General features: G+C 45.0%; 1 protein-coding gene across 3 annotated transcripts in view; it reads right to left on the minus strand.

Moving 5' to 3' along the window:
• Positions 1-14,934, minus strand: part of LOC126284886 (uncharacterized) — a 687,599-nt gene that overhangs the window by 75,973 nt on the left and 596,692 nt on the right. For all 3 annotated transcript variants that reach the window (XM_049984141.1, XM_049984139.1, XM_049984140.1), the window contains 2 exons: positions 14,850-14,929; positions 5,261-5,563 (listed from right to left, as the gene is read on the minus strand). In XM_049984141.1, coding sequence (XP_049840098.1) covers positions 5,261-5,545 — 285 coding nt within the window. In that variant the 5' untranslated portion in view covers positions 5,546-5,563; positions 14,850-14,929. The remainder of the gene's footprint in view (positions 1-5,260; positions 5,564-14,849; positions 14,930-14,934) is intronic.

Consider the following 14,934-nt stretch of genomic DNA (forward strand, 5'->3'; position numbering starts at 1 on the left):
ACGTTCCCATCTGTTCACTCAGGGATCGAGACATGGCTGCACGATCCGTTACAGCCATGAGGATAAGATGCCTGTCATCTCGACTGCTAGTGATATGAGGTCGTTGGGATCCAGCACGGCATTCCGCATTACCCTCCTGAACCCACCGATTCCATGTTCTGCTAAGAGTCATTGGATCTCGACCAACGTGAGCAGGAATCTCGCGATACGATAAACCGCAATCGCAATAGGCTAAAATCCGACCTTTATCAAAATCGGAAACGTGATGGTACGCGTTTCTCCTCCTTACACGAGGCATCGCAACAACGTTTCACCAGGCAATGCCGGTAAACTGCAGTTTGTGTGTGAGAAATCGGCTGGAAACTTTCCTCATGACAGCACGTTGTAGGTGTCGCCACCGGCGCCAAACTTACGTGAATTCTTTGAAAAGCTAATCATTTGCATATCACAGCATCTTCTTCCTGTCGGTTAAATTTCGCGTCTGTAGCACGTCATCTTCGTGGTGTAGCAATTTTAATGGCCAAATAAAGTATATTCTCACGTGGCTGTTCTCCCGTTTTATATCCTGTACTCAACTGTCTATTCGCAATAGGTGTAGCATCTATGTTGTGTAATGTATTTTATATTTAGCTACGTTGACTATGCATTAATAACATGGCTCCACACTTTCTCTTTAATCCTGACGTCATGTACCGTTTTCTAATAGTGTGTTTACAGTAACATGTAATTCTACATTTCAAAATTACCCTTAGCTTAAAATTGGCCAATAACAGTGAATAAATAATGAGCCTCAGTTATGCAACGACTTCCTTTAATCGGTGGATGATGACAGTGGACCCAATCAAAAGGGTTAACTTTAACGAGTCAGGTGATCTACTGAGCGCAATAGTTTATACGTATCTCAGGGTGAAAATAATTTATAGTTTATGGTTAGTTGGTTTCTACTTAGTTGTTTCACCAAGAACTGACCACTTTTATTCTGATCTCTCCATGAGTCACAACGATCACTTATTGGTAAACGTTTATTACTGGTTTCTAACTGAAAAGTATCAGAAAATCTGTACAACCCTTCCCACGTGAAGTATATTTTTGAAGACCGATTAACCGCTTTATGGGATGCATGTCACGCAGATGTGTATACGTCCTTTATTATCACTACTAGTTTCGGTTAATAACCATCATCACAATATATGTATACAGCAGAGACGTTTGAAACAACCTGAATTGCAAAGATGATGATCAAGTATAGTCTACATTACGTGGTATAACCTAATACTTATAAAAGTTTATATATTGTATTTACGTAACATAACATGTTATATCAGTATGTCATTATTCCATATTTCAGTTTTGTGTGCCTGCTTTACCTAACTATGTATTACAGAATTAATATGATCAGTCACCAGCATATGTGCGTATACACAGGGTGTTTCAAAACTACTTTTATAAACTTGGCGTGCCGGTTCCTTACGTCAAAACAAGAATATAACATCTGGTAAATATGGGCTCTAAAATACATAGCTGAAGGGCTGTGAGCACTTGTTCATCTTCAATTCTGTGAAACACGTCCACTCTATAGAAAGCTACTTTCGGAGGAGATAGGATGGACCAAAACAAGAAAAAAGTGACGAGTAAACATCGTCTGTAAAATGCATACCTTAAGAGCTGTGAGAACTTGCTCATATTTGACACTGTGAAACACATCTCTTCTACTGAAAAAGTGCTCATAGGTATTAGGATATGCGTTTTAGAGACCTATATACTGAATATGTTTTCGTGTCTTGGTCCATACTACGTCCTCCCAAAATGTAGGAAATAAAGAGCTTACAGCAGCAAAGATTTGTTTCACAGTATCAAAGATGAAGATGGGCTCATAGTTATTAATGTATGCATTTTAAAGCACATGCTTACTGGACTTTTTTTCCTTGTTTTGGTATAAGCAACACGACCACAAAGTTTGAAATAGTATTTTTGAAACATCTTGTATAATAATACAATTTTGTTATCAACATATAATGTTACTACTCACTCCTTATTTACGAGGGCAAGTCAAAAAGTAAAGGGACTTTTGAAAAAAAGAATAGTTATGCTAACGATAGGAAACTGAAACATGCGTTATTTTCTACATAACTCCCTGCACTTCAACGCACTTCGTACAACGTTTCACAAGTTTTTTGACTCCACCGAAAAAAGGTTTTTGGTTGCATATGTTACCAATTTTGCACCGCATCAATGACTTCTGTATCGGTTGCAAATCTTCTTCCCCTAATTCCTTCCTTCAATGGTCCAGATATATGGAAATCGCTTGGAGCCAGGTCTGGACTGTAAGGCGGGTTTTCCAGCAGTTTGAATCCTAACTCCTTTATCGTTTCGACCTGCCGTTTGGCAGAACGTAGCCGCAGAATGACACCTTTTCACAGTTTTCCGCAACGTTTGGATCTGATTGCAGGCTTCAGTTTAGTTCACAACACATAAAAATAATTCTCACTGTACGAAGTTTCGCCTATTGACGTGAAACGAACGGCTACCACACCTTTCATGTCCCAGAATAGTGTCAGTATAATCTTACCAGCTGATAGCTGACGTTTAAATTTCGTAACTTCTGGTGATGATGGGTGTTTGCAGACCATCCGGTTCGACATGATGCGCCCCAATTTCGTCTACAGTAACGATTTGCTGTAAAAATCGGCCTCCATCGCAAAGATAATGAGACAGACGTTTACAAGAGATGTGCATCCTTTGAACCTGCGCTGACAATTTTTTCGGTACTCACCTTGCCCACACTTCCCAAAAATGTGGCCTTTCGTGTAAGATGGAATACGCTGAACCATAACTGATATGTAAAGTATTAGCGACTTCGTCCACTGTGATTCGTCTGTTTTCCGTCACCATATCCTCAACGACATCCAAGTTCAATTATTGAAGTCGATGACCTGCCCGATTTTTCCTAGTCGCATAGAAAAATTCTTCCCTGTTTGAAGTTCTCTGTCCCTGTAGATGTTGTTTAGCATTAGACAGGTGTCACCATACTGCTTTTGCATTTGACGAACAATTTCCACAGGTTTAACAGCATACACAAACGAAAAGCGAATCACTGCCCTCATTTTCTCCTTGGTGCAGCTCGACAATGGAGCTGCCATGTTTCACGGTCTGCTACAATAGGACTTCTTCTCCTTTGTCCCACGAAGGGTCGGTATGGTTAGGGTCGGACTTGGCAAGATTAAAATAAGGGGTGGCTGGACGCCCTTCCTGTTGCCACCCCACTACCTCTGAGAATGGAATTAGTGTAACCCAGCTGTCAGTGTCTAGTGTAATCCATGGAATAGTGCGAACGTGTTCAGATGTCTGCGAGGAGTGGAACTGAGGCGGGATATGGGGACCAGACCGGTATTCAACTAGGGGGATGTGGAAAACTGCCTAAAAATCACATATAGGCTGGCTGGCTGGCACACTGGCCTTCGTCAGTAATCCGCGGGGCAGATTCGATCCGGGGCCGGCGCGCCTACCCGAGCCCAGGAAGCAGCACATTAGAGGGCCCAGAAAACAGTTAATGCGCTCCTTTTTTTTTCTTTTTTTTTTTCTTTGCGCTCTCGGATAACCTGGCGGGTGCTCTGCTACAATACGAGTAAAGCGAGAACAAGAGTGACACATTGATTGTGTAGAACTGTTGCGCACGACAATACTTCAGTGCTGGATACTAGCAGTGATACCAAGCCCTATGGCGAGAAATTGCAAATGTCCCTTTACTTTATGGCTTCCCTTTGTATTTTCACTATCTGCACTCACAGCGTCTGATCAAAAGTATCCGCACAACCCTAAATAATGCGCAAATTGTCACTAGATGTAGAAGTCATGGAAGGTGGACCTGCCTTTATAATAGGTTCTGGGGGGGGGGGGGGGGGGGGGGAGGCGGTTGTGTTGTCAGTAGAAAAGCAGTAACAGCAGAATGGATCGACAAAAAGAACTCAGCGACTTCGAAGGTGGACTAGACAGTGGGGTCACCAGAGTAACAGATCCATCAGGGACATTTAAATCCTTCTAAAGCTGCCTGTATCGTCTGTTGGTGAAGTGATTGTGATGTGGAGACACGAAGGAGCAGCCACATCCAGAACAAAAACTGTTGAGCATTGTGGAGGGTGGTTGAAAAAAAAAACAGTTAGAAATCAGTGGAAGAAATAACTGTTGAGTTCCAAATGCTCATAGCAGTCCAGCCAACACAGTGACGGCTGCGTAGTGAGTAAAAAAGAATGGTGTAGAATCGTCGAGCAACTCCTCAACAGCCACACATGTCTGTAGCCAGAGCAAAGCAACGCTTCAGGTGATGTAAAGAGCTATTGGACTGAGGATGACTGGAAGCGAGTAGTTTTGAGTCATGAATCACGCTGTACCCGTCGGCAATCCAGATGAAGTGTTTGGGTTTGGCGGGGCGCCTCGGGAACGTTGCCTGACATCATATGTAGTTCCAACAAGGAAGCACGGAGTTACTAGTGTTACGGTAAACGGGTATTTATTGTCACTAGGGTGTGGTTCCCTTACTGTGTGTCAAGAAAACGTTACATGCGGACAAATACGAACATAGCTTAGAGCATTATGTACTAGACATTGGGGTCGCCAGAGTAACAGATCCAACAGGGACATTTCAACCCTTCTACAGCTGCCCATATCGACTGTTGGTGAAATGATTGTGATGTGGAAACACGAAGAAGCAGCCTCATCCAAATAAAAACTGTTGAGCATGGGTGGGGGTGGTTGTAAAAAACAGCTAGAAATCAGTGGAAGAAATAACTCTTGAGTTCCAAATGCTAATAGCAGTCCAGCCGACACTGTGTCTCAAGAAAACGTTAGATGCTGATGGATATGAACATAGCTTAGAGTATTATGTACAGTAGAGGAAACGTTGGGAGACGATGATTGTATCAGCGTGACAGTGAAGCCTGTCATGAAGCGATGTCTGTGGGTCCCGACCTGAACACAGTCCAAACGCTTTGGGATGAGTTAGAACGTCTGCTTCACTCCAGACAACAGAGTCCAACATCACTATCTTCTCTGTTTTTTTTGGCTCTTTAGGAATGGGTTGCCAGTCTCCAGATCCCTCACTGAACATGTCCCCATCATGTTATAAAGGCGAAGAGTGGACACACCCAACATTAATGTCCAGTAATAAGCGTTCAGAAACTTTTGATCAGATACTGTGTAGGCCGTCTTCCCTGAGTGTTGGGTAAAGAATGAAAAGTGTCAAATGGGAGTACCAAGAACCAACCTGTTGGCAGCAGCTGTAGGAGGTGGTGGTGCGGCAGGCTGACGAGGACATCTGGGAGCGCGTCTCGTCGAACATCTGGTCGATGCGCTGCTTGTAGATGGAGTAGACGCTGGTGGAGGCGGCGCTGTCGCGGTCCCTGTCGGGCGCCTCTTCCTGCAGCCGGAAGCAGTAGGTGGGCTCCTGGTCCACGCCGACGCCGACGGCGGGCGCCGCCTTGCTGGTCGCCGCCATGGCCGCTGCCTTGGGCGGCGGCACCAGCAGCGGCTCGTCGCCGCACTTCACCATCCTGCGGCGCTCAGGCCTCTGGGAAACCGACAACGAAAGGCTGCACACATTAGCGATCTTTTACAATTGTGGCCTCAGCCGGGAAAAGGTGGCCACCTGTATGCCGAAGTTAGAGTGGGCCAAGCTGGGAGCAACAGCTGGGGACTCTCAACACCAACTCGTAAGATTCTAAGATGTGGTACAAGAGCGTTGTTAGCAAGCTACTACGGAAATCTTGAACATGGCAGCAAACTAAGATCACAAATTTAAGTGAAGTCACAGCTGACAAACAGAAACTGAACAAAAACTAAATGAGCGTAAGTAGAGCGGTTCGAGGAATTGCACTGAAGAGCCAAAGAAACTGATACTCCTGCCTACTATCGCGTAGGGCCCCCGCGACCACGCAGCAGCGCCGCAACACGACGTGGCATGGACTCGTCTAATGTCTGACGTAGTGCTTGAGGTAAATGACACTATGAATGCTGCAGGGCTGTCCTTAAATACGTAAGAGTACGTCGGGGTGGAGATCTCTTCCGAACAGGTCGTTGCAAGCAATCTCACAGATATGCTCGCCGGCCGGTGTGGGCAAACTGTTCTAGGCCCTTCAGTCTGGAACCGCGTGACAGCTACGGTCGCAGGTTCAAATCCTGCCTCGGGCATGGGTGTATGTGACGTCCTTAGGTTAGTTAGGTTTAAATAGTTCTAAAGTTATAGGGGACTGATGACTTCAGATGTTCAGTCCCATAGTGTTCAGAGCAATTTGAACCATTAGAACAGATATGCGCAATAATGTTCATGTCTGGGGCGTTTGGTGGCCAGCGGAAGTGTTTAAATTTAGAACAGTGTTCCTGAAACCACCCTGTAGCAATTCTGGACATGTGGCGTGTCGCATTGTCCTGCTAGAATTGCGCAAGTCCCTCGGAATGCACAATGGACATGAAGGGATGCAAGTGACCAGACAGGATGCTTACGGACGTGTGACCTGTGAGAGTCGTACCTGGACGTATCAGGGGTCCCATATCACTCCAACTGTACACGCCCCGCACCATTAAGGAGCCTCCACCACCTGGTACAGCCCATACTGACATGCAGGATCCATGGAACCCGTGAGGTTGTCTCCATACCCGTACACGTCCATCCGATCGATACAATTTGAAACTAGTCACGCACGACCAGGCGACCTGTTTCCAGTCATGAACAGTCCAATGTCGGTGTTGAAGGGCCCAGGCGAGGCGTAAAGCTTTGTGTCGTGCAGTCATCAAGAGTAAACGAGTGGGTTCAAATGGCTCTGAGCACTATGACATCTGAGGTCATCAGTCCCCTAGAACGTAGAACTACTTAAAACTAACTAACCTAAGGGCATCACACACATCCATACCCGGGGCAGGATTCGAACCTGCGACCGTAGCAGTTGCGCGGTTCCAGACTGAAGCGCCTAGAATCGCACGGCCACACCAGCCGGCAAAAGAGTGGGCCTTGGGCTAAGAAAGACCATATCGATGATGTTTCATTGAATGGTTTGCACTCTGACACTTGCATTGAAACCTGAAGCAATTTGCGAAAGGTTTGCACTTCTGTCACGTTGAACGATTCTCTTCAGTCGTCTTTGGTCCCGTTCTTGCAGGATCTTTTCCCGTCCGCAGCAATATCGAAGATTTGATGTTTTATTGTTTTCCTCTTATTCACGGTGCACTCCTGAAATTCTCACACGGTAAGATCCCCACTTCATCGCTTGCTGTGTCCCATCGCTCGTGCGCCGGCTGTAACAACACTTTGAAACTCACTTAAGTCTTGATAACCTGGTATTGCAGCAGTAACACATCTAACAACTGTACCAGACACTTGTTGTGTTATATAGGCGTTTCCCACCGCAGCCCAATATTCTGTCTGTTTATATAACTCTGTATTTGAACACGCATGCCTATACCAGTTTCTTTGGCGCTTCAGTGTAGAAACCTTAACGTCGGTTTGCTGCAGAATTGTAGAACATCTTGTGGCATCTAAAACAGCAAACTTCCTTGAGACCGAAAAGCTTATGTCCACCCATCAGCATGGTTTTAGGAAGCGTCACTCATTCGAAATTCAGCTTGTCCTTTTCTCACGTTATATTTATATGTAGATTTTCGGAAAGCGTTTGACACTGTGCCATTCTGCAGACAATTAACTAAGATACTAGGATATGGAATAGGTTCCCAGATACGTGAGTGGCATACAACCCAATATGCTGTGCGCGTCGGCGAGTGTTCATCAGAGGCAGGGGTATCGTCAGGAGTGTCCCACGGAAGCGTGATAGGACCACCATTATTTTCCATATACATAAATGTCGCTCTTTCACAGTAGAACAGGAAGGAAAATGACTGTCGGTGGTACAGGGTATCCTCTTCCACGCACTGTATTGTGGCTTCTCGAGTATATATATATGTAAGCGGATCGAAATCATCCTCTCTGTCGCTCAGTGACGTCAATGTATTGTACCACAACGGTCCGTGACAGGGAGAAGGCAGAGGCAGAAATACTGAATACAGTATTCCGACATTGTTTCACGGCCTAAGACAGCAATACAGTTCCTCCTTTCGAACAGCACACGAAGCAGAAGTGGCAAATATTGAGGTAAGTGATCACTGAAAATAAAAGCAACTACACTACTGGTCATTAAGATTGCTACACCACGGAGATGACGTGCTACAGTCGTAATATGTAACCGACAGGAAGAAGATGCTGTGATATGCGAAGGATTAGCTTTACAGAGCACTCACACAAGATTGGCGCCGGTGGCGACACCTACAACACCCTGGCATGACGAAAGTTTCCAATCGATTTCTCATACACAAACAGCAGTTTACCGGCGTTGCCTGGTGAAACGTTGATGGGATGCCTCGTGTAAGGATGAGAAATGCGTACTATCTCGTTTCCGACTTTGAAAAAGGTCTGATTGTAGCCCATCGCGATTGCGGTTTATCATATCGCGACATTGCTGCTCACATTGGTCGAGATCCAATGACTATTAGCAGAATATGGAATCGGTGGTTTCAGGAGGGTAATGCGGAACGCCGTGCTGGATTCCAACGGCCTCGTATCACTAGCAGTCGAGATGACAGGCATCTTATCTGCATGGCTGTAACGGATCGTGCAGCCACGTCTCGATCCCTGAGTCAACAGATGGGACGTTTGCAAGACAACAACCATCTGCACGAACAGTTCGACGACGTTTGCAGCAGCACGGACTATCATCTCGGAGACCATGGCTACGGTTACCCTTGACGCTGCATCATAGACAGGAGCGCCTGCGATGGTGTACTCAACGACGAACCTGGGTGCACGAATGGCAAAACGTCATTTTTTCGGATGAATCGAGGTTCTGTTTACAGCATCATGATGGTCGCATCCGTGTTTGGCGACATCGCGATGAACGCATATTGGAAGCGTGTATTCGTCATCGCCATACTGGCGTATCACCCGGCGTGATGGTATGGGGTGCCATTGGTTACACGTCTCGGTCACCTCTTGTTCGCAATGACGGCACTTTGAACAGTGGACGTTGCATTTCAGATGTGTTACGACCCGTGGCTCTACCCTTCATTCGATCCCTGCGAAACCCTACATTTCAGCAGGATAATGCACGACCGCATGTTGCAGGTCCTGTACGGGCCTTTCTGGATACAGAAAATGTTCGACTGCTGCCCTGGCCAGCACATTCTCCAGATCTCACACCACTTGGAAACGTCTGGCCAATGGTGGCCGAGCATCTGGCTCGTCACAATACGCCAGTCACTATTCTTGATGAACTGTGGTATCGTGTTGAAGCTGCATGGGCAGCTGTACCTGTACACGCCATCCAAGCTCTGTCTGACTCAAAGCCCAGGCGTATCAAGGTCGTTATTACGGCCAGAGGTGGTTATTCTGGGTACTGATTTATCAGGATGTATGCAACCAAATTGCGTGAAAATGTAATGACATGTCAGTTCTAGTATAATATATTTGTCCAATGAATACCCGTTTATCATCTGTATTTCTTCTTGGTGCAGCAATTTTAATGGCCAGTAGTTTATAAGTATTTAGTAATGGAGAGGTATCTAGACCAGATGAGATGCTTGTAAGATTTACAAGAAACTAATGGGGTTAAAATGAAGAAAATGCACTGGACACTACACACATTGGATATTTGTTGTCAATCCACTTCATTAAGTGTGAAGAGTAATTATATACCAACAAAACACTACTTTTTGTAATCTGCGATTTTCGCATCGCTTACAACGCGGAAGCTATTAGCCCCAGTCTTGGTCATTGCTGAGAGGACTACTTCTCGGAAGTTCTCTGTAAAGCAAATTTCATTTAGCAGTGCCGTGCGGCAGTTTGCAGGAGAAACGTGTTGTCAGCACTGTTTATCATTCGCTTCTTCTTGTTGGTACAAATGAAGTAGCTTCTTGGTGGAAAAGAGGCAGTCTAGTGATCTATTATCAAAAGCCATTAAAATGAATTGGACTCGCAGAAGAGAAAGATTAGAATCCTCAGTACCTACTATAAAGTTGATAATCGACAGGTACCGAAAATATGCTACGGAACGACGTTACGTCACCATGCGGAAAGAATTTAGAGATGTATTTGACGATGAAAGAGCAGTTACAAAGATCGACAGACGATTTGTTCGGGTTTCTTAGTTCTGTACATCAAGGAGCACTCTATGCTAAATTTGCAGGCAGTGAGCACGTGATAAAATTTGTGGTACGGATAATAAATTTTGTACAATAGCACGCATTATTAGACTGTCAGCTGACAGTTTTTGATGGAACTGAAAGATGAATTTTGGGACTTTATATATTACTGCAAGTCCTAGGGAATGTCTGGAACGATTTTTTTTACTTAAAACCCGCTGTTGTTGAGTTTCTAAACGAAAATATTTAGCAGGAATGAAAATTAGTACATCCTGAATGGACTGCAGAACACACTTTCTGAATAGGCTTGACTGCGCATTGCCGCACGGCTAGGAACAACTTATTTTATATCTGATGGGGATGCATTTGAAAATTGAGGAAGGGGCGAATTGCGCCGAAAATCACCGTACGCTGAACTCATATTCAGGAAGACGACGGTTCAAATCCGCACCCGGCAGATTTAGGTTTTTCTTCATTTTCCTAAATTGTTCGAGGCAAATTTCGGGATGGTTCGAGCGATTTCCTTCCTAATCCTTAAAACAGGTCGAGCTTGTGCTCTGTCTCAAATAACCTTGATGTCGACCGGGCGTTACAGGCTGATCTTCCTTCCTTTTTCTCCTAAGTTCACTGACGTTAAGGGCCACGCGATTTTAAAGAATTCACAGTGGCGCTGGAAGAATGAGAAGTATAATTATCTAACCGTTTTGGGGACACTGTCAATCTTACATCTGTTTTTGATTTGTTTTCGAGACCGTTTGCGGTCTCAGCTGAAACAGCTCTGTCCATTTGCAGATGGAACTGATCTATCTGTAATATAATTCTCGTTTCAAAGACAAATTCTTTGACGTTAAAACTTTTCTGGAGTACTACGTCTCCATAGTAAGGCTGTAAACGTGATACAATATTTCGATTAACATATTTCCATGAAAGGCTTCTTTTTATTTTTAAACTAAATATGTCACGATTAACTTTGTGATCTACATTGTTGAGAAATATGAAACCAAATATCCCTTCCGCGACTGCATTATCATCTAAATTTGACCCCTCCTTCTCCTTGTCAGATTGTGTGGTGGGCAGTGGGGAAACTGCGTAGCCAGGCGACAGAGATACATGCAAAATACTTGGCCATGCCTGATCTAGTAACAATACCGTCTCCGATCACTTATGATGTACAGTGATCAGCCAAACCCTTAGGACCACTCCCCTTTGTCGCCTCGCTGAATGCCACCTGGTGGCTTTGCGTGCACGGGATGCGGTAACGAAAGCATGTAAGTGGAGCAGACACGGACGGGGGCACCCTAGCGAAGATATGGGTGCAGATGGGAAAATCCATTGAGATAAACAACTGTGACAATCGATAATGATTGAAGCAGAAGAAATGGATTGAAATTTGTGCTGCGGGAGGGACTCGAACCCTGATCCTCTTCGTTGCTGGGCAGAAATGCTAACCAGCACATCATCACACCGCGCTGGTTAACACTGCTGCACGAACTACACAAGTTGAATGCCCTCCCCAACACAAACCTTAATTGGTATCTTCTGCTTATTTTACATTGTCACTACTGCCAGGGCTTTCCTCCGTTGTAATAGCACCCTAGCGTTGGACGTAATGGGAAAGTCATCTGGTGGCAACAGAAATACAGAAACAAGGTCTATCTGTGGCTACTTGGAAAGCGGCTTGGTTCATGAGATATGAATTTTGTCCTCACTTTATGATATGTCGGCTAGCACTGCATAATGACTTTGATATAATGGTACGTAAATTTACGTTGTAAAAGCTGAATACAACTGTGATACGGTTTTCATCTGATTGTCATTATGTTCTTGTATTCATGTAACACCGAATATAACTACTCAGTAGATAAAATCGATCTGCAATAAACAGATTAAAAATTTACGACTGGTACTGCCCTTCCTTCTATCGTGAAACGAAGATCCCATATCTCGTATAGCTTCCAAGTTATAATTTTTTGGAATGACAGTTGGACTTCATGGATACGCTATACTTTAGTTAATAAGCTTTGACGTGGTACTTAGCGAATTTTCTCCCGAAGTCGAGAAGTATTTTGGTCCATGGCTTTGAGGATATCCCGTAAGAAGAGGGCAAGTGTGGAATGACCGATAGTGTCGTAATCCACGGTAGCTGTGCGGAGGAGACTATTCTGTTCGAGATATATTACATCTGCGCTAGCGATTAAAGTGAAACTTTTTTATAAGCACGTTTCATAGTCAGAACTCTTCACGGCCCAAGGATGAAAAGGTGCATTACAACCTTGAATAAATTTTAAAACTATTAGTTTGACCAAATTTTCAATAAATACTAAGGAATTGAAAATCCGTGAAAGACGTGCACTGCGGAAGCTCTCCAAAGCAGGAAAGAAACTGTTGAAATGTTGGGCAACGTGTCTACGTTTGGACATAGTCGCTGAAAGGTAACCATAGGCCTGCAACATTTAGTCTAGCAACGGAATACAGGCATTTCAATGGGAAAACTGCTAGGTATCATAAGCCGAAATAAAGCAATGAGTCTGCGAGTGTGTACTAGGCATTATACACTCTAAGAAAGGGAGAAAAAGAGACACATCACGGAGAAACAAATGACCTCAATAATTGAGTGATTTATTCAGGAGAAAGAGCTTCACAAACTGAGCAAGCTAATAATATGTTGGTCCATCTGTAGCCCTTATGCAAGCAGTTATTCGGCTTGGCACTGATTGAAAGAGTTGTTGAATATCTTACTGAGGAATATTGTGCCAGATTCCGTCCAAATGGAGAGTTAGATCGTCAAAATTGAGAGCTGCCCATAACACTCCAAATGTTCTCAGTTTGGGAGAGATCCGGAGACAAGCAGTAGAAACTCTCGCCGTGTGCGGGAAAGCATTATCTTGTTGAAATGTACGCACAGGATGGCTTGTCATAAAGGGCTACAAAACCGGGCTGCGGGGGGGGGGGGGGGGGGAGAGTGGTTGTGGTGGTGGGGTGGGGGGGGGGGGGGGCTAGAATATCTTCGATGTACCACTGTACTGTAAGGGTGTCGCAGATGACAACCAATGAACCAATGGTACCCTGATATAAAGAGAAACGGCACCCCAGACCAACTCTCCTGGTTGCCCAGCCGTTGGGTGACAGTCAGGTTGGTGTCCCACTCCTGTCCAAGACATATCCAGAAACGTCTGCGCTAGTCGTGGGAGGATTTTAATCTTTTTGACTGAAGTAGAATTCGCTTCAGTGATGACTGCCGCTTCGAAATGATCCCCAATGAACAGTGAAGACATGTTTGGAGGCACCCCAGACAGCGATGGGCTACCAACCTGTCACTCGCCATATGGCCCGTCACCTAGACTGAGGGTCTCAAGTACCACTTCACATCATCAGGGCCTCTTTGGTTGTCATCAGCGGAACCTCACAGCACAGAGGTACGTAGCCGATACTGAACGTCGCGTTTTGTTGCTCTTCAAAGCAAGCCACCCTGAGAGTACATTTCAACAAGATAATGACCACCCGCACACGGGCAAAGTTTTTCGGGCCGGCAAGATCGCCGGTTCTCTGCCCAGCTGAGAATGTTTGGAGCGTAACAGACAGGGCTTTCCAACCAGCTCGGAATTTTGACTATCTAACGCGCCAAAGCTGTCGAAATGTGGTGCTACAGAACAATGCTGAAGATTATATGGGTAGATCACATAACTAATGAGGAGGTATTGAATATAATTGGGGAGAACAGAAATTTGTGGCACAACTTCACTAGAAGAAGGGATCGGTTGGTAGGACATATTCTGAGGCATCAAGGGATCACCTATTTCGTATTGGAGGGCAGCGTGGAGGGTAAAAATCGTATGAATACACTAAACAGATTCAGGAGAATGTAGCTTGCAGTAGGTACTGGGAGATGAAGAAGCTTGAACACGATAGAGTAGCATGGAGAGCTGCATCTACATCTACATCCATACTTCGCAAGCCACATGACGGTGTGTGGCGGAGGGTACCTTGAATACCTCTATCGATTATCCCTTCTATTCCAGTCTCGTATTGTTCGTGGAAAGATGGATTGTCTGTATGCCTCTGTGTGGGCTCTAATCTCTCTGATTTTATCCTCATGGTCTCTTCGCGAGATATATATAGGAGAGAGCAATATACTGCTTGACTCCTCGGTGAAGGTATGTTCTAGAAACTTCAACAAAAGCCCGTACCGAGCTACTGAGCGTCTCTCCTGCAGAGTCTTCCACTGGAGTTTATCTATCATCTCCGTAACGCTTTCGCGATCCTGTAACGAAGCGCTCTGCTCTCCGTTGGATCTTCTCTATCTCTTCTATCAACCCTATCTGGTACGCATCCCACAGTGCTGAGCAGTATTCAAGCAGTGGGCCAACAAGCGTACTGTAACGTACTTGCTTCATCATAGTAGTTCTGGACTGAAGACCTCAACAACAACAACGTGCCAGTTGGACAGAAACTGGCACGACATGCCGAAGATTTGACAACTGTCGCATGTGTCCTTCATGGGGTATTTTCTCAAAAAGGCCACTTGAAAAGATGATGGTTTGTCTAACAATGTGGTTTCATATCTGTAAATGTGTTTGTGTAGCTGTTCATGATCGAGTGATCATACTGAAGTGGTGCATAGGTTCTCAAAGAGGCATCAAAAGATTTGACTGCATAATTCCTGTGGCCCTTACCTGTACGGTGCGACGTTCTCTTCGTCACGTTGGCGTGGTGTCTCGGCGCCAATGTCCGCCTCAGCATCCCGGTCCGTCACCTGCA

The sequence above is a fragment of the Schistocerca gregaria genome, chromosome 8, assembly GCF_023897955.1.
Source record: "Schistocerca gregaria isolate iqSchGreg1 chromosome 8, iqSchGreg1.2, whole genome shotgun sequence".
Taxonomy (NCBI): domain Eukaryota; kingdom Metazoa; phylum Arthropoda; class Insecta; order Orthoptera; family Acrididae; genus Schistocerca; species Schistocerca gregaria.